We start from the raw sequence: 17,327 nt of genomic DNA, 5'->3' as shown, positions 1-17,327 counted from the left end.
GCTTAGGGGGTCGATGTTGCGTTCCGCACACCAATCACAGAACACCTTCCACTTGCCTGCATACAAGCATCGGGTAGATTCTGCACGTGCGTTCACCACAGTGTTCCTGGTCCCTTCTGAACACTCCAGTAGTAGCCCCGGGGCCCCAAGGGCCACACCCAGAGCTTCAGGCGTTCGGGACATGGGTGTTGAATCCTGCCCTCCATCTGCGTCAGCAAGTTGGGCCTGCTGGGCAGCTGACAAGGGGGTCCCACTAGTAGTGACAGCAGGAGCTGGAACCATGGCCTGGATGGCCAATGAGGAGCTATCAATAGCACATGGTGACCGTGATCATGCACACGGCAGAGAGTCCTCCACAGCAGTGGTAGAGGGGGAAAGGCATAAAGGATGGCCCTCGGCCAGTCGTGGGCCAGAGCATCCTGGCCCAACGCTGCCGTTTCTTCTCCCAGGGAAAACCATGTCGGACAATGAGTTGTCTGACTGCTCGCAAACAGGTCCACAGTTGCTCTCCCATAGGTTTTCCAGATCTGTTCCACCGTGTCTGGATGCAGTTTCCAATCCCCTTGAGACACCTTGCCACGTGACAGAGCATCTGCCACACTGTTTAGGCGTCCAGGTAGATAAGATGCCCTTAAGGAAAGGGGGTTGTCCTGAGCCCATATTAGGAGACTGTGAGCCACCTGAAGCGCAGCTACAGACCTTGTGCCCCCCTGATGATTGATATAGAAAATAGTTGCCACATTGTCTGTATGTACCAATACATGTTTGCCCCGCAGCACTTCCTGAAAGTGGCGCAACGTCAGAAACACCGCCATCAACTCCAGTGTGTTGATGTGGGACGTGCGCCACGGAGCAGGCCAGGTGCCGTTCACACCTTGCCGACACCAGACTCCACCCCAACCCATGAGGGAAGCATCTGTCCGGATAACCTCCCACCGTCCCGGTGGGGGACCAAGTGGAACTCCACAAGTGAGAAAGTGTGCCTGGGACCAAGGTCTTAGCGTGAGCATGCAATGGCGTGTTATTCTCACCATCATGTGCCTGCCTCGCACTGGACACAGACACAGTTGAAGAAGCCATCTCTGAAAAGCCCTTAGCCACAGAAGACCCAGAGGAATGACTACTGAGGCCGCTGTGAGTTTCCCCAACAGCTGAAGGAGAGAAACGTAATGCTGAGTTCCCCTGACACGAAGGTGGTTCACGCCAGTGAGAATTGAACTTATTCTGTCAGGCGTGGGACTGGCCAGCATAGTGTTCGAATCCAGGGCAAGGCCGATGAAACGTGTTGCCTGGACTGGGACCAGTTTGTACTTCCTCTGGTTCACCTTGAACCCCAGAGCCGTAATGTGTAGTAGCAACTGGTGAGCATGTTCCTTGGCCTGTTCGGGCAATGCCGCACAAAGAAGCCAGCCGTCCAAGTAAGGGAGCACTCTTCAATCTAAAATCGGCCTGAACCCGCCGTCTTTCTTTGGAATGAGAAAATAAACTGAAAAGAAACCCCCTGGGTGAACAATGGGGTCGACCATCTCTATGGCTCCTTTTGTAGCAACAACTGAACTTCTCTCAACAAGGCTTCTGCCTGTCTTGGATTGGTTATAACTGTCTGCCTCACACCCGAATGCATTGGTGGCCGGCGGCGGAATTGCAGGCGGTACCCTTCTGAAAGGGTGGTGAGTAGCCATTGGTTGGTTGTTATTTCACACCAATGCGCTAGCTGTCTGCCTGTAAAAACTCCTGCCACTGGCCCTGACCCGTCAGTGGTCCTGTCTACGTTTTTCGGAAGGGATGGGGGGGGCGACGATGGCGGGGAGGACTCGTCTGTCGAAAAGGGCAAAAACTCACGTGTGGCTGAGTGCCACCCTGCCTGGCCGAGGGAGATGGGGGATTGGGGGCCTGCTGCTGGGGTCGATGGGGAGACTTTTGTGCAGCTCTAGGGGCCACATGCCTAAAGCGTGAGACAGAAGGGTTTGGCGGAGCTCTGAAGGTGGGTGCTACGCCCACATGACGGGAGCAAGACTCTGTACCAGACACATGTCTGTCAAGGGCCTCTTGTGCTGCTGGCCCAAAGACCTGTCCAGGTGCCAGTGGGAGGTGCCTCAGGTTGTTCCTGCATACTTCTGGCAGAGGCAATTGAGCCAGCCACACTTGTCGACAGGCTTGCAGCAAGGTGCCCAAGGTAGTGCCACACTGGTTGGCAATGACACCCATAGCCTGCAGTGCAAGTTCCAGTACCTCAGCCACCAGTGGGTCTGCCGATGATGTGTTGAGTGTCGAGTGCAGCATAACAAGCATGTGTGCCAGCGAGTTAGACACTCTGCCAAGAAAGGCAGTAGAGTTGTAAGCACGAGAAAGTAGCTCGTCTGTGCGGCGGCACTCAGCGTTAGGGCAACGCACTTGCTCCCGAAGTGCTTCATCGGGAGACACAATGAGCGAAGCAATGCTTGATTCGACTACTGGCATGCTACCCAAGCCAACAGCACCGGGGTCCTGCATTGCTGCAAGCATGCGAGACATCTGGTCTGGACGGGCAGGTTTCGTAGCAGCCTCCAGGGCAGAGGCCACCACAGAAGTAAAGTCACGACACTGTGGAATTACCAGAGAGGCACGCTGAACACGGCGCAGGAACATGTTCTCAGATCCGGTAAGAGGCGCTGGGGTGTCCAACTGCAAACGTGCAAGCAAAGCCTTCAGTGTGGCCACCACCGAACCCACCACTGAGGCAGACTCCCCAGATCGCCCAGAGGTAACATCACTGCCCGAATCACAGGGCTCAACACCTGGCAGGACTTCGCTTGGTGGCTGCGCCGAGGAAGAAGGCTGACTGAAAAAGGTGTCTGAGGCAGCCACAGACATCACTTCCTCTTGGTCAGGTGGCCGAGAACATGAGCCAATGGGTGACAAGGAGGCAGGCGGTGCAGGCTGTTCCTCTACAGTACCTACCTGCGCCCCTGCTGTAAGGGGGGGCCTTGCAAGCAGAGGCAGCAGACGCTCCACTGTAGATGACAGCAGTTCCACTTTATGCTCTAACTCAGAAGACTTAGATTTTTTGCGCTGTTTTGCATGCACTGGTGGTGAAAGCTTACGCTTACGCTGTGTCTGAGAATCCGAGAGCAGAAAACTGCTAGACGCATGTTCCACACCAACCAACCGCGCCTGTCTAACAGTAAGCGGCATTAACACACAGGAAGGGCATGGATCAGACATTGCCTCCCTTAGATATTGCATGCCAAGGCACTCCGCGCAGCGATCATGTGCATCCAAAACCTCCATTAGATTGGGGCAAGTGGAACACCTCACTGAATCCATCTCAGTGTCTACTCACCCGTGATTTTTTTTTTTTTTAGAAAAGAAGCAAGGTGTAGCGTTGCTTGCTAGCCTGGCAACCAAGGCTAGCGAGTTCGCAAGCGCAATTTTACCGCTACAGACAACGATTTACTAGCAACCAGAAAACCGATGCTCACGTAAAGTTGTAAGTACACGTTAACGTTACTGGCAACCAATTCGCTAACTCACTCAACACTGACAAACCTAGCGGCAACCAAGCAGTTTGTGACAAGACCGATATAATAGCCGTCCCTGAAAACTTGGCAGCCAAGATTCAGTGACTATCGATGCATAAAACAAGTTACCTTAGCGACCAAACAGCTCATGTGGAGTCGAGTCCCACTGAAGTCCTCTTCAGTCACGAGCTGCACTGTAGATTGTCGCAGGTATTCCCACAGTTAACTGATAACACACACAGAATTCCAATAGAAAAGATGCGATTCCAACGCGAGAAAAAAAAGAAGAGGCCAAATGACGTGGAATGTTGCCTTATATAGGCAGGCACGTCATACGTCACGAGATGACAACTTTTGTATGCGACTCTCGAAACGCGCGGATACAAAGATCCTTCCACTAGTGCTTTCAGCACCGCCCTGGCGGTCTGGAGTGAAGGAAATAGAAGTGTATTTCCACCTGAGCAACTTTCAATTGAGGTTTTTCACCTGACGTCACAGGGTCACGTGACACCCCGGTGTCCGCCATTTTGAAGGTCAAACTAGCTAATGTCAACAACATACTAGCTAGTATGTTACTGTAGCAATGTTTACATTCAGTCATTTGGATGACTGTTAAAACCTTTCAGTCTCAAGTTTTTCCTTTACTGTATTTACTAGTTTACTGTAATTATGATCCGGCAGCTATTTACACCGGATCCTGTGTAAATAGCTGCCGGAGCGCGCTCCGGCTTGCTCCCCCTCAAATTAAGCAGCGCGCTCCGGCTTGCTCCCGGAGTGCTCCGGCCGAGGTTCCGGAGCGCGCTCCGGCTTGCTCCCCCTCAAATTAAGCAGCGCGCTCCGGCTTGCTCCCGGAGTGGTCCGGGAGCAAGCCGGAGCGCGCTGCTTAATTTGAGGGGGAGCAAGCCGGAGCGCGCTCCGGCAGCTATTTACACTGGATCTGGTGTAAATAGCTGCCGGATCATAATTACAGTAAACTAGTAAATACAGTAAAGGAAAAACTTGAAACTGAAAGGTTTTAAAAGTCATCCAAATGACTGAACGTAAACATTGCTACAGTAACATACTAGCTATGATGTTGTTGACATTAGCTAGTGCTAACAGCTAGCTGCTAGTGCACTGCTACAACACAGACACCGACCCTAATAATACAGTTCTTTTGGTCATTGCCTGGTAACAGCAAATTTATAACGGGCCATGTCTCAACAGACTAAGAAGTTATTTCAATGACATTTAATAACATTTTGTTTATCCTGAGGGCTGAAAGTAAATGAAAATGTGAACAAACCTTAGCTGTAATAAGATGGCGACCACCGGCTCCATGGACGACCCATTGATGTAGGCATGTTACCCAGCCTGACACAAAATATTTGTAGGCATCCAAACTCGTATACGCTTTCAGATCAATACCTGTGTATGGCGATGGGTTTTCAACGACATAGGTATACAGATCATGTGGGCCGAAGTCAGGTAAAGACGAGGGCTTCGTGTACTTCCGTACGTCAGTGAACAATCCTGGTGGAAGCAGGTAAACGTCGCTCTCTAAGCCTGCTAACCTCAATTTTTGCAAATACCTCTCCCTCTGCTCGCCCTGTAAATGCCCTACGTCGCTGGATAGTGAAGGTGTTTTCTGCATCTCGCTCCTTTTTCTTTTATGTTTTTCGTTTGTCGCCTTCCTCGCATTCAAACTGATTCGAGCCGTGACGTCCAAAATGGCAGCCTCACATGACTTGGTCACGTGGGTGAAAAACCTTAATAGTGACTGAAAAGATTCTGAATAGGCACTCCGGCAAGATCAACACAGACATGCGGCCTCGTGAGGTATTGGTGCGGACTGCTAAAAATAGCTGTCATGGAGTACAATTCAGAACATTAGAGTGATACTTTGTGTTTTTGTCGAACATTGGAGCTTTGTATTCATTCTGAAGGTTTATTGTTATTAATATTGAATAAAAAGTAACGTGGATATATCATTGTTAATTATCATTCAAATTTTAGGTAAATTATTTTAAATTTGCATCTTATACGGATTTTATAAGGGAAATACGGATTTTGGATGTTGGTTATACAGGTTTGATTGACCAAAGGTTTTTAGCCTAATCTATACACACCTCTGCATTGGCAACTCGCTGAAATGTAGGTACAGGCACCCTAACTCGCTCCCTCATAACATCAGGCCCCTTGGAAGCACTTTGCTCTGGGACTGGAAGGACACTGGATGTGGTCATAACAGTGCACACTTTTTGACAGTGTACCTCTGTTTGGCAGTGTGACAAAAGAGCATGAGAGCCTTTGTTGCTGTAATTTATTTCTTTTTGGCAAAGGTTGCATTTTGAATACCCGGCTTTGCCTATCTTATGAAAAAACTGTGACAGCGGGAAGCTGTGCTGAACTCCCTTCACTTCAGTCTTGACCTGGATTTTTAGCCAGGCCCAGCTCCACCTGCACCTCAGACCTGCATCAAGCTTTGCTACATAAACAGCGTCTTCCTCTTTAAGCTCCCTCATTCTGGAAGAGAAATGACCAAATATTATCGGCTGGGTCAGGGCTCCCTTTTGTTACCATAAAGATTTGTAAAGGCTAACTCTAACTACATCCAGCCATGTTAAATGATCAACCGGAGAAGGTGTTTCAATCACTTAAAAAACGCCGGTGTACTAACGTTAATGTTAAGTGTTCGTTTTCATTCCTCATCTTGTGGCAAAGTCGCATTATCATCAGATAACAGTACGGATGCAGTAGAGATAGCCTTCACAAAAATTATTCGAACTGAACCGACTGGCATGAAAGGTTAACGTTAACACATAATTCACTGATGTTAGCATACAAGCTGAAAAACTTGACATTCTGTGTAATGTTAAACATGTTGGAAAAGGTTTCATGTCACGACACACGTAACGTTGCTAAAGTAGGATTATCTTTAACAAACCAAGTTTAATTTACACAGCATATTACACTGTTGGCAGATAACGAGATTTACCTCAAGTCTGTCGCTAGTGTCCAGAGATCTCTGAAGTCTCTGACGCAGGTCCGATGTTTACTGTCTGTGGTTTAGTCAGGCTCGCCGTGGGAAAGATGGATTGACTTGGATGTTTGTGATTGGCCAGATGAGTAGTGTGTGATTGGCCAGATGACTCTTGTGAAGATGGCAATCCCATTTTACTGAAAGTCCTATCCACCGCTGATTCCCCCCCCAAAAAAAACCTCTTCGGATCTAGATGAATCACGAGAATGACATATTTTGTTTGCAAAACGGCAAATTTCGCCGAAAAGCGACTAGTTTGCAGGTATGCGAGAAGAAACGTCGGAGTCTGTCGGGTTACAGATCTTCTGTGCCTGGAGCTCGGCACATTTGGCTTCTCGAAGGCGCTGCAAATCCTTGGACCTCCATTCGAATATGCAGGCGGAGAAGCGGCTCATGAATAAACCATACAGCTGATGGGAGTCGGTCGTGCAACCAGCAGAGAAACGCCGCATAAAATGCCAGGCGTCCAGTCGGATGTTAAGGTCTGGCCAGTCGTTGAACATTTCCGGTAACTTTGTCCCACAGCAGTTGCGGTCTACGTAGAGGAGGTTGGGGGGGACTGATGCCGGCTGACCTGTACCTCTCTATTATGCCAGAAACCATTGGCCCGAGCCCGTAGCCTTCACTGGCAGTGAGGACGCTCATCAGCACCTGGCCGTACTCGTTGCCGATGTTGGTGGCCCACGATGCAGTTCTGGTGCTGTGGCCTGCTAGCTTCTTCACTACCTTTTAAAATAAATTGAAATAAAAGGAGAAATATAAATACAACAATGTCACATTCTCTGAAAAACAATTCATGTTGATTGATTAATCGATTAGAGTGCTTTTTTGGCATCGAAGCCACTTCTACCTAGTCTGGTTAACACCAGACCATATCACAAGTGAAATATGGTCTGGAATCCGCCTACTGAATTTCTCGTAGGGGAGGTGTGGTTTACGATCGTCAACGGCCGTTTATTGGACGTTGCGAATGTCTATCATTTGGCGTATACGTAGCCTATGGCCAATCATGGCAGTTGTACCCGGTGATGTAGTTAGAGCGACGAAGAAGACGAAGAGGCGAAGAAGAGAAGGAAAGAGAAAGAGAAGGCAAAACAAAATAGGAAAACAATGGCACCGAACGATTACTGCCATTTGTGCAAGACAAATATGAGAGAAGCTGGACCCTCCGTATTTGGACATTCAACAGACATGTTTTTGACCAAAAAAACAACAAGCATATCCGAGAGGTTAGCGCTGTTAGGAGTCCCAAATAAACTACAAGCTTCCGTTTGTCGAGTAGTACGCGTCACCGTCTTTCCACCCCTCCCCACTCTCTGATTGGCTCCCTAACTCAGGCGAGCCTTTAGACCATAGTTTCCATGCTGTCTTTTCAGATCGGAACGATTGTGCAAAGCAGCATGGGATTTCCCAGGCTAACTTCTACCATAGATCCCAGAAGGTTTTTATAGTGCATGTCTACATAGATAGTTCCACACACTACCCGACCTTTTACACAGTTGGGTTGCACTGCCAAACTCCTTCCCTAATTTGCTCTAGTGCCAACAGGGGGCAGTTTGTACCATTTTCATGATGGTATTTGGTTGGTTCCGGCCAGGGCACGTACCTGCAACCTACCACGAGAGTGCGGCACACTCATCACTAAGCCACGCCGATGCGGTCGAAAAACAAAATATTGCAAGTCATTTATTTTTAGTAAGTAATTTCTATGAGACTCAACTTTTCCATTTACCTTTTTAGTTGAATCCATCTTTAGGACATTGCCAAAGACAGAGGTGATGGCTGCCTTGACCTCATCCAGTCGCATGATGACGTCGTTACAATAAACTGTCTGAAGCCACTTGTAGCGTGAAACATCGGGCATCGGAGGGGGGTCTCTGACGTCAGGCCTGACCAGTAAATTCCTGGCGGTTGCGTCCATGAAGGTCTGGCAGTCACAGTAACAGGCGCTGGGCAAAATATCGGTCGGGTCGTGGCAGCTGGCCGGGTATCAGGGACGGTCATGGGGGGTACCACCACAGCTTGTCAATGCGCTCCCATGCAAGCTCTGCCTTCTTACGCTTAGACAGCTTGAACAAGGCCCTGGAAATCCAGTGGTGGTCTGCTGCAGGTAAGGACTGCTTCCATCCATCGGGCAGTATGACATCTGTAAATTAACAATCATGAAAATGTGAATAAAAGATCATAAGTACACAGTCATGAAAATAAAACAGTCATAGAAATGTTATCAATCATAATATGTAACCCATATTATATGTACAGTTATTAAAACTCGGGTATCATTACAAATGAGTAATGTTACAATTCATAAAATAAAGTTTGTCAGATTTGATTGCTTGTCATACCATTGACTTGACTCAGCGAATGTACATCTGTCATGGGATCCAACTGACTGCTAGTGACTGTCACAGGCATGACGTCTGGCTTGTCGGGTGCCACGCCAGTAGAACCAGTTGACAGCTCAACACTGGCTTCAGCAACACAGGCTAGAAGAACATAATCATGTATGTAAAAAACATGCATATTACACATGAATGTCACTGAATTTTACTTTTATTTTGAGAATTGTATCATTATTTCAGTATAACAATAAGTTTAAAAAATTTGTCTTAATGATTAGTTTACTTAGAATCACTGTTAAATGATTGGAATGCTATTATGCAGTCGAGTATGCAACCGCTACACCACAGCAGCTCCGCCTGTCATTAAGACTTATGGGATAAAGTGACAGGATATAGTTATACAACTAAAACAATCAATTGTCATTACTATTCTATGAATCTGATAAATTAACACTCCGGTATCTGTGGGTTTATTACCTGGTGATTCTACGTGGGACAACTCATACGCGTCCATGGCCGCGACGAGGTCATCATCCTTACTCTCCTCCAGGGCAGGGTTGCTGAAAAAATACAATTAACAATAATATGAATATTAATTAATTCATGATAGCCAATATCAATATATTATCTATAAGTGTTATGTATTTGTAAAACATAGTCATTTTACCTGTACGCTTTGGTGTGTCATCTTCATGTTTTGAAACCGGCGCTTCAAAGCAGCGGGAGAGAGCATCCTACCAATGAGCAACGAGGACAGTCGGGATGTGGATGGACTGGCGTTATCATTCGGCTTCTTATGGCAATGTGATGGACTTGCTTCAGTCGTGGCAGGCTTCTCAGAGTGTGAGGCACTGACATCACCGACGGCAGGCCTTCTCTGTTTGCATATCCTGTGTCGCTCCTTTATGTCCACTGCTTCATTGCCTTCCTCTAAAGACAACAGGTACTCTCCGAAGGCAAATTTATTATTACTGAGCGGGGTACTCACTTTCTTTTCAGACTGTAGATTACCCACAAACCAGGCAGCGTAGCCCAAACCATTCTCTAACAACCACTTGAAGGTCTGTCCCCGATATGCACCAAATTGGAGCTGGTGTTGACTTAAGATCAGGAGATTGTTGCCAACATCTCCCCCACCCTTACGAACTTCGTCGACCGCATTCTTCATGACGATGGCGTCAGACAGACAAGGCAGATGTGAGTGGAGCTTGTTATCACCTGCGACACGGCGTGCCTCATCAGTGTAGCCAAGGTCCCATTGGTCAGTCTCTTGAAGATAGGTTTGGGGTCCATTACTACAAAATGCCAGAATAATAAATCATTTACCTAAAAATTTGGGCAGAACTTCCCCCGTCTAGGCACTGGCCAGCAAACTTTACCCCCCATCCCACTATTCTTGCTTATTATAGAATAATATTAGCAGGCAGAGACACTAATATCACACTATAACATTGGCAATATCCCCAAGAATATACATCAGAATGATTATATCAAGTTCAGATAGGAATCTGCTACGCACAAAACACATCTGTTTATAATTAATATCTATATGATATTATGATCCAATGGTTGTTTATTGTGAATTGTACATGAAATTGCATACACATAACTCGCAATTCCACATGAATAGAAACTAAAATTAGGTATATTTCTTCAACATGAGCATACTACACACAACAATGATAATCTGAGTCCCTTAAATCATGTTATAAAAGTTATTTTTACAGTCAAACGTATATAATTATCTCCATCTGATATGCGACAGCATCACCGATAGCTACTCCATGATTGCAGTAACACAGCGACACATTACACGGTATTTTACTGAAAAAAAATCGCTCTATTTTCAAACAAGAAACTGTATCGCTGATAAAACAGCCATAAGACTTACCCGATCCGAAACCCACAGCGAGAAATCCACTCCAATCCAGCTAAATGGAAACAATATGGCGGCTCTGCTGAAAATCATCTCCGGCAAAAGTCGGGCTGTGATTGGTCAATGGATGTGGCGCTGTGATTGGTCAATGGATGTGGCACTGTGATTGGTCAATGGATGTGGCGCTGTGATTGGTCAATGGATGTGGCACTGTGATTGGTCAATTCTTGGGCCAATTGTGGAACATTTCTGGAAAGAGGAGAGATACTGATTGGTCTATTCTGGGGACCTGGACAGAGAACTTCGGCTGATTCTAGTCATATCATAGGCCCCGCCCCCGAGTGCCTCAGTTGTGCTTTGGTCCTGTTCGGGAGAAGTCGGTGCTCCAGTAAGCGGAAAGTTAATCATCAGCTTTAAATATTTTATTTTGTGTGCAGATACACGCGGTTTAAAGGAGCTGTAGCATTCTTAATAACGCCATGACGGAGCTGAGTGTGATGAAGCGGAGCGCGCCGTTGAGTTCACTGTGCTGTGGGCTTGAGAATGGCGGCGCTGTTCGCTGGGTTTCCCCTTTAAGCGCTCCACTGGACACTTTCTCACAGAAACGCGAGGAGGAGCTGGACGGCTGCACGGAGGAGGCTGACGGACGGGCTGCTGGAGCCGGGATTAATGCAGGGAAAGCGCCTGTGGAAAGCCAGTCAGAGCTTGAGGAGCGCGGCTGTGAGGAGCTCCTGAACCCCGAGCTGGAGACGGAGACCTACGAGCTGCTGAGGCAGTTGTTCCGCTCTCACACGGGCCTTCCGGTGGAACACAGGCGGAATAAAGCGCACTCAGCACTGCCGAGTCTGCAGAGAGTGGTGGGGAAAACCATCTACCGCCACCGCATCGCATACACCGGTGAGCTTTACCGCACTAACAGGGGCTCATGGCCGTCTCTGTCTAGGAGTTACTGGCGATTGGCTTTGGGTGCGTTAGCCCCATTTTCAGGGACTTTAGCTTCATCGTTGAGTTGAGCAAAGTTTGATCGTAATTGTGCCTTTTTTAGAACCCAGTAACTTATCAGTTTTTAGACTGAAGGATCTGATTCCGAATCATTTGGTTCTCAGAATGCTCTGTGAAACCGTTCTGCTGCTCTGTTTAGATTTAAACATACACTACCGTTCAGAAGTTTGGGGTCACTTTGAAATGTCCTTATTTTTGAAAGAAAAGCACTGTTCTTTTCAATGAAGATGACTTTAAACTAATCAGAAATCCACTCTATACATTGCTAATGTGGTAAATGACTATTCTAGCTGCAAATGTCTGGTTTTTGGTGCAATATCTCCATAGGTGTATAGAGGCCCATTTCCAGCAACTCTCACTCCAGTGTTCTAATGGTACAATGTGTTTGCTCATTGCCTCAGAAGGCTAATGGATGATTAGAAAACCCTTGTACAATCATGTTAGCACAGCTGAAAACAGTTGAGCTCTTTAGAGAAGCTATAAAACTGACCTTCCTTTGAGCAGATTGAGTTTCTGGAGCATCACATTTGTGGGGTCGATTAAATGCTCAAAATGGCCAGAAAAATGTCTTGACTATATTTTCTACTCATTTTACAACTTATGGTGGCAAATAAAATTGACTTTTCATGGAAAACACAAAATTGTCTGGGTGACCCCAAACTTTTGAACGGTAGTGTTTAATCCTCTGATGTGGTTCAATTCAAAACACTTTATTTGTTTTGATTTGAACTGAATCACATCAGGGTTTAAATCTAAACATTCAGCTCCCTACTCAGAGATTCTTCAGTGTCTGTCAGTTAGTTTACAGAAGTCCAAACACTTCAGTGCAGGATTCTCTATTACAGGGGAACAAGCACTTTAACTCAGTGAAACATTCACTTGGCTCATAAAATAACCTTTTATTTAATCAGGGTTAGATCTTAAGGTTTTTCTGCACTAGCCAGCCGGGCTAGTGGCTTGCAAATTGCACTAGCCCGCAGAGTGTTGCACTAGCCCGCTATTTTAAGCTCAATTCCTGTGACAATTGAAAGAATTTTTTAAATACTAAACAATGAACAAGTTGAAACAACAGAAGCTCACAATTCAGTGTAACAAAACCAGTACTTTATTCAATCCATTATGGTTCTCATATGTGACTGTGTTTCAAACCATAATTGTCACTTCTGGCCCTTTTCCACTACCCTTTTTCAGCTCACTTCAGCCCAACACGGCTCGCGTTTCGACTACCAAAAAACAGCACGACTCAGCTCGCTTCAGCCCTGCTTAGCCCCTAAAACTCGCACGGTTTTGGAGTAGGGCTGAAGCGAGCCGAGTGAGACTGGGGGCGTGAGCAGACACTCCCCTGTGCACTGATTGGTGAGGAGGAGTGTCCTCACATGCCCACACACGCCCCGCGAGCACGCTGGGATCTGTAAACACCGCAAACCCAGAAGGAGAAGAATTACGAATTACAAGAATTTCTGAAGCCTTATGCGCCTCGCCTCATCTATACGCTCTTGCCAGTATCTGTTGGCGTTGTCGGTGACAACAAGCCACAGAACCAAGACCAGCAACACTAACGACTTCATGTTTATTGTTTACTATTCGGGTCGTGAGACTACCGCTTAAAAGCTCACTGATGTCACTGTTCGCGCTGTTTCACGACATCACCTGATGTCCACCCACTTTCGCTAACTCCACCCAATGTGTCCACCCACTTCCAGCCAGCACGGTTCAGCGCGGTTGTAGTCGAAATGCAACTCCAACAGCCCCGCTCAGCTTGACTCAGCCCAACTCAGCACGGCATGGCTCAGCCGCATTTGTAGTGGAAAAGCGGCATTTGAAGTATAAAAGAGGTAGTCATTGCTTACAGTTAAGTCGACTAGTACATGTAGTAATCTCGCAAAATGGACTAGAACTGAAATCATTCAGTTGCCTTAGACTGGAAAAAAACATAGCAAATTCTTATAGAAATGGACTAGAACTGAAATCATAAACTTATCTTGGACTAGAAAAGAACATGACTAATTCTTGTACAAGTAAACATTCCATACAAAAAATATTCATTAATTGTGCACATACATGTAGCAATACTGTCAGGGTAACAAACATAAATGAGATCTAATGGCAACATAAGAAGATACAAGTACATGATGGCAGTCAACAGAGTTACAAGTAAAATTAATTTCTGTTAAGTACAAACCACAACACTTGAAGAAATATCACAATTATTTTCCCTTTAAGGGTGGGATTATTCACTAAGTGAAAGTAAGTCACCAGTTCATTCCCTGGTTGTTTCAGTCACACTAACAGTCTATGTGAACAATGGTATCTGCAGACTCATAATCAAGCTGCAGAACACTTGATGGCTCATCCTCAGACTGGCTGGAGTCGGACTCGCTGTCCTCGTAAGGCACTCATCATGGTACACAGTTACAACCTGTGTCAATGAACTGTGACAGTAATGTTCAGCAACAATACATTACACCATGTACAATAAATAGAATGAGCTAAAAGATTTTGTATCAGATTTTGCGTGATTCAAGATGGCCACACCCATGTCAAGTTATTGCACTAGCCAACACGGGCTAGTAGCAGAGATTTTGCACTAGCCCGTAGCTATCTGCACTAGCCACGGGCTAGCGGGCTAGTGTTAAGATCTAACCCTGTTAATAGTGACTTCATAATTTAATTTACACTGTTTAGATTCCATAAGTTTATTTTTATTATGTTAGAGTGCTTTTTGTGTCGATTGAAGTTCATCTTGCCATACAATTGCCCAATCATGACGCAGCAGGTGGATATTACTGGCCAATCCTGTTGCAGGAGGCGGGCATTATGTGCCCCAGGGACAGTCTGGACTTCAAAGAATTTCACCACGTTGTTTCTCATAAATGTTAAAGTGCATTATGGATATTCTGTACTTTACAGGACACAGCATTTAATACTGAATGTTGTAGCACACAGGATCTTTAACTGTGTGCTGTCGGCTGTGTGTGTGCACAAGTTGAGTAAAGTGTTGTAGGAGGTGTGTAACTGGAGCCCTTTTTAAAGTGGAACTGCTGTCTGATTAATGCTTAATTTATCTAGAAGTTTTCTCTATTTTCTGTTCTGTTTATTCTTTAATGATGCTGCTGGAATTTTAATTTCCCTGAGGGAACCCTCCCAAAGGGATCAATAAAGTTTTATCTGTCTGTCTGTTGTGGAAACTGGGTTCCTGGAACTCTGCTTATTCTTAAACATGCTTATCAACACCAACACACGTTCTCACACACACGGGCAGTGGCAGATAATTCAGTAAGATTAAGGTGTGTGTGTGTAAATGACCACATAAGTGAAGGTGAAAATAAAGCACATGAATGAGGGGCAAAAAGCATGCAGTAACTGAACACATCACTGCACAGACAGACAGAAGTGCAAAGTAGATTACACACAGACAGGAGGAGACCGAGTCCGGTCCTTTAAGGGGAGTGTCCTAGTGCCCAAGGAACAGAGAGAAAACCGTGAATGAACACACACATGGGGAGATGAAAGGGAAATGAGGAAACCTGGATGCACACACAAAGTAAGGGGAATTCTGGGTAATTTGTCCCCATGCTGGGAATTTCAGGGAAAGATATTGTTTTATTTTCCTCTGGATAGACACTGACTCCTACAGCCAGATGGACTGCAAGAAAAGGCAGCTTTATTGTAGTAAGTACAGTTCAGTAGTTGTGTGTGATGCAGCCATTCGGGGGACTGGGTGTGGGAGAGGACGGGTCCAGCTGTCGGGTTGAAGATGTTCCGTAGCCTGATAGTCCGTGTGTTAATAGTCCTGTGGCGTTTTCCATGTGGTAGAGGGACAGACAGGTGGTGACCTGGATGGCTCAGGTCTCTGGTGATGGTGCAACGTTCCTCTGTAGTCGACTGGTGTAGATGGAGCGTAGGTTAGAGAGCTCTGTCCCGTTGTCTCGCTGAGCCACTGGCACCACTTGGTGTAGTTTGCAGTAGTGCACAGTAGGAGAGTATACTCTCTGTGGTGTAGAGGTAGGTGTGTCATCCTGTGTTTTTCTCAAGAACGGTCTCTACTCGGCTCTCTTCCTGGGGGGGGGTCTTTTTTTGTTTGTTTTGTTTTTTTAACGTGGAAGCTCAGGAACTTGAAGCTTTAGATCAAGGGTTGGATGATTTGTCTACTGATTTTTGTGTGTGTTTTTTTTACAGGCATGGTACGGCAGCTGTTCGACGAGAACAATAGTCTGGATGGTGTGGGCTCCGTATTGAGTGGTGTGTTTGACGATGGCGTGATTTCTTGGGGACGCATCGCAAGTGTTCTGGCTCTAGGTGCTGTGGTGTGCGAGCGGCTGAAGCAGGACTGTGTGAAGGAGCAAGTTGAGGAGTGTGTGGACATTGTTGCCTTACAAATCTCCTCCTACCTCACTACAGACCTGCAGCACTGGTTCATCAACAACAACGGCTGGGTGAGTAGATTGATGAGACTGGTTCAGAACACACAATCCTGCCTTATGCCCTCATGTTGTGTGTAAGTATAACTCTGGAAGTAAGTGTGTGTGTGTGTGTGTGTGTGTGTGTAAGTAACTGTTTTTCTAATTGTGTTTGTGTTGCAGGATGGTTTTGTGGAGTACTTTTATGTCGAGGATCCCGAGTCCACAGTTTGGAAGGCACTAATGGCAGTGGCCGGATTCGGAATAGGGGCATGTCTCTTAATGCTGATGCGATGAAGTGGGTGGAGGCAGAGGTGGCCACTGTTACTATGGCTACACTGTTGTCTGTCTTCCTAAGGAAATGAGGACAAATGTGCTTGTGCTCTTCTGGGCGATCGCAGAGACACTAATAAATCTGTGTTTTATGAAGACTGAGCAAAGTTTATATTCAAATAAAATTCCCCTCACCCAGATAAACTGCCCCTGTCTCCATGGGGAGGTCACTGCGCTGTCCCGCACATGGCAGGATTTCAGTTGTTTTTAACTTTCAGTGCAGGGTCTGGCATGGTGAGGGCCCTGATTGTGTGAGGAAATTCAGAGCTTTCCTGCTTGGAGAAAGTTTTAGTTTTTTAAATAAACACTTCAGGCACTGAATACTGTGTGATTTGTGTTCATTTCATTGCCCTCTGTGTGTGAAAACATACATTTTGTATGGATTCCAGGTGTGTTCTGCCTGGTTCTTTATTCAGGTGAGAACATGGCAATTTCTAGGTTGCATCCAACGTCATCTCTGCCTCATTAGATATGCAAGGCATGAAGTGGTGGTCGGCTAAAGTCACTGTTCAGAAAGCATTACTATCGCTGGGGCTGCTTGCTAGTTATTAAAATGCGCTATGCTTGTGTTTTTGTTCTGCTTGAATCAGACAAACCGTGAAACTGATAAGTTTCTTCCGGGTTCCCTGTGAAGTGATAAAGGGTGAAGGAGTAAAGGATTTTACCAAAAGACGATAAGAAAAGTGGCTCCTGAACCTTTCACTGTGATGGAAGGGAGCAGAGTCGCAGAACGCTCGAGTTTGCAGTGATCGCTTCAGGAAAATTTCCTCTGATTTATTTTGTTTGGATGCGCAAGTCACTTCTCACCATTTTCCATTATTTCACGATGTCTGAAGTTCAGGAGACGCTTCA

The 17,327-nt window shown here is 46.2% G+C and overlaps 1 protein-coding gene across 1 annotated transcript; it reads left to right on the top strand.

The window, feature by feature from the left end:
* Nucleotides 1-11,219: 11,219 nt before the first annotated feature.
* Nucleotides 11,220-16,439, top strand: LOC132866566 (induced myeloid leukemia cell differentiation protein Mcl-1 homolog). The gene is made up of 3 exons (XM_060899384.1): nucleotides 11,220-11,637; nucleotides 15,922-16,178; nucleotides 16,326-16,439. The coding sequence occupies exons 1-3, from the start codon at nucleotides 11,220-11,222 to the stop codon at nucleotides 16,437-16,439; spliced, it is 789 nt and encodes a 262-aa protein (XP_060755367.1).
* The last annotated feature ends 888 nt before the right edge of the window (nucleotides 16,440-17,327 follow it).

This window comes from Neoarius graeffei, chromosome 18 (genome assembly GCF_027579695.1).
Source record: "Neoarius graeffei isolate fNeoGra1 chromosome 18, fNeoGra1.pri, whole genome shotgun sequence".
Taxonomy (NCBI): Eukaryota; Metazoa; Chordata; class Actinopteri; order Siluriformes; family Ariidae; genus Neoarius; species Neoarius graeffei.
Note: the sequence above shows the minus strand (reverse complement) of the source record. Positions and strands in the feature narration are given on the sequence as shown.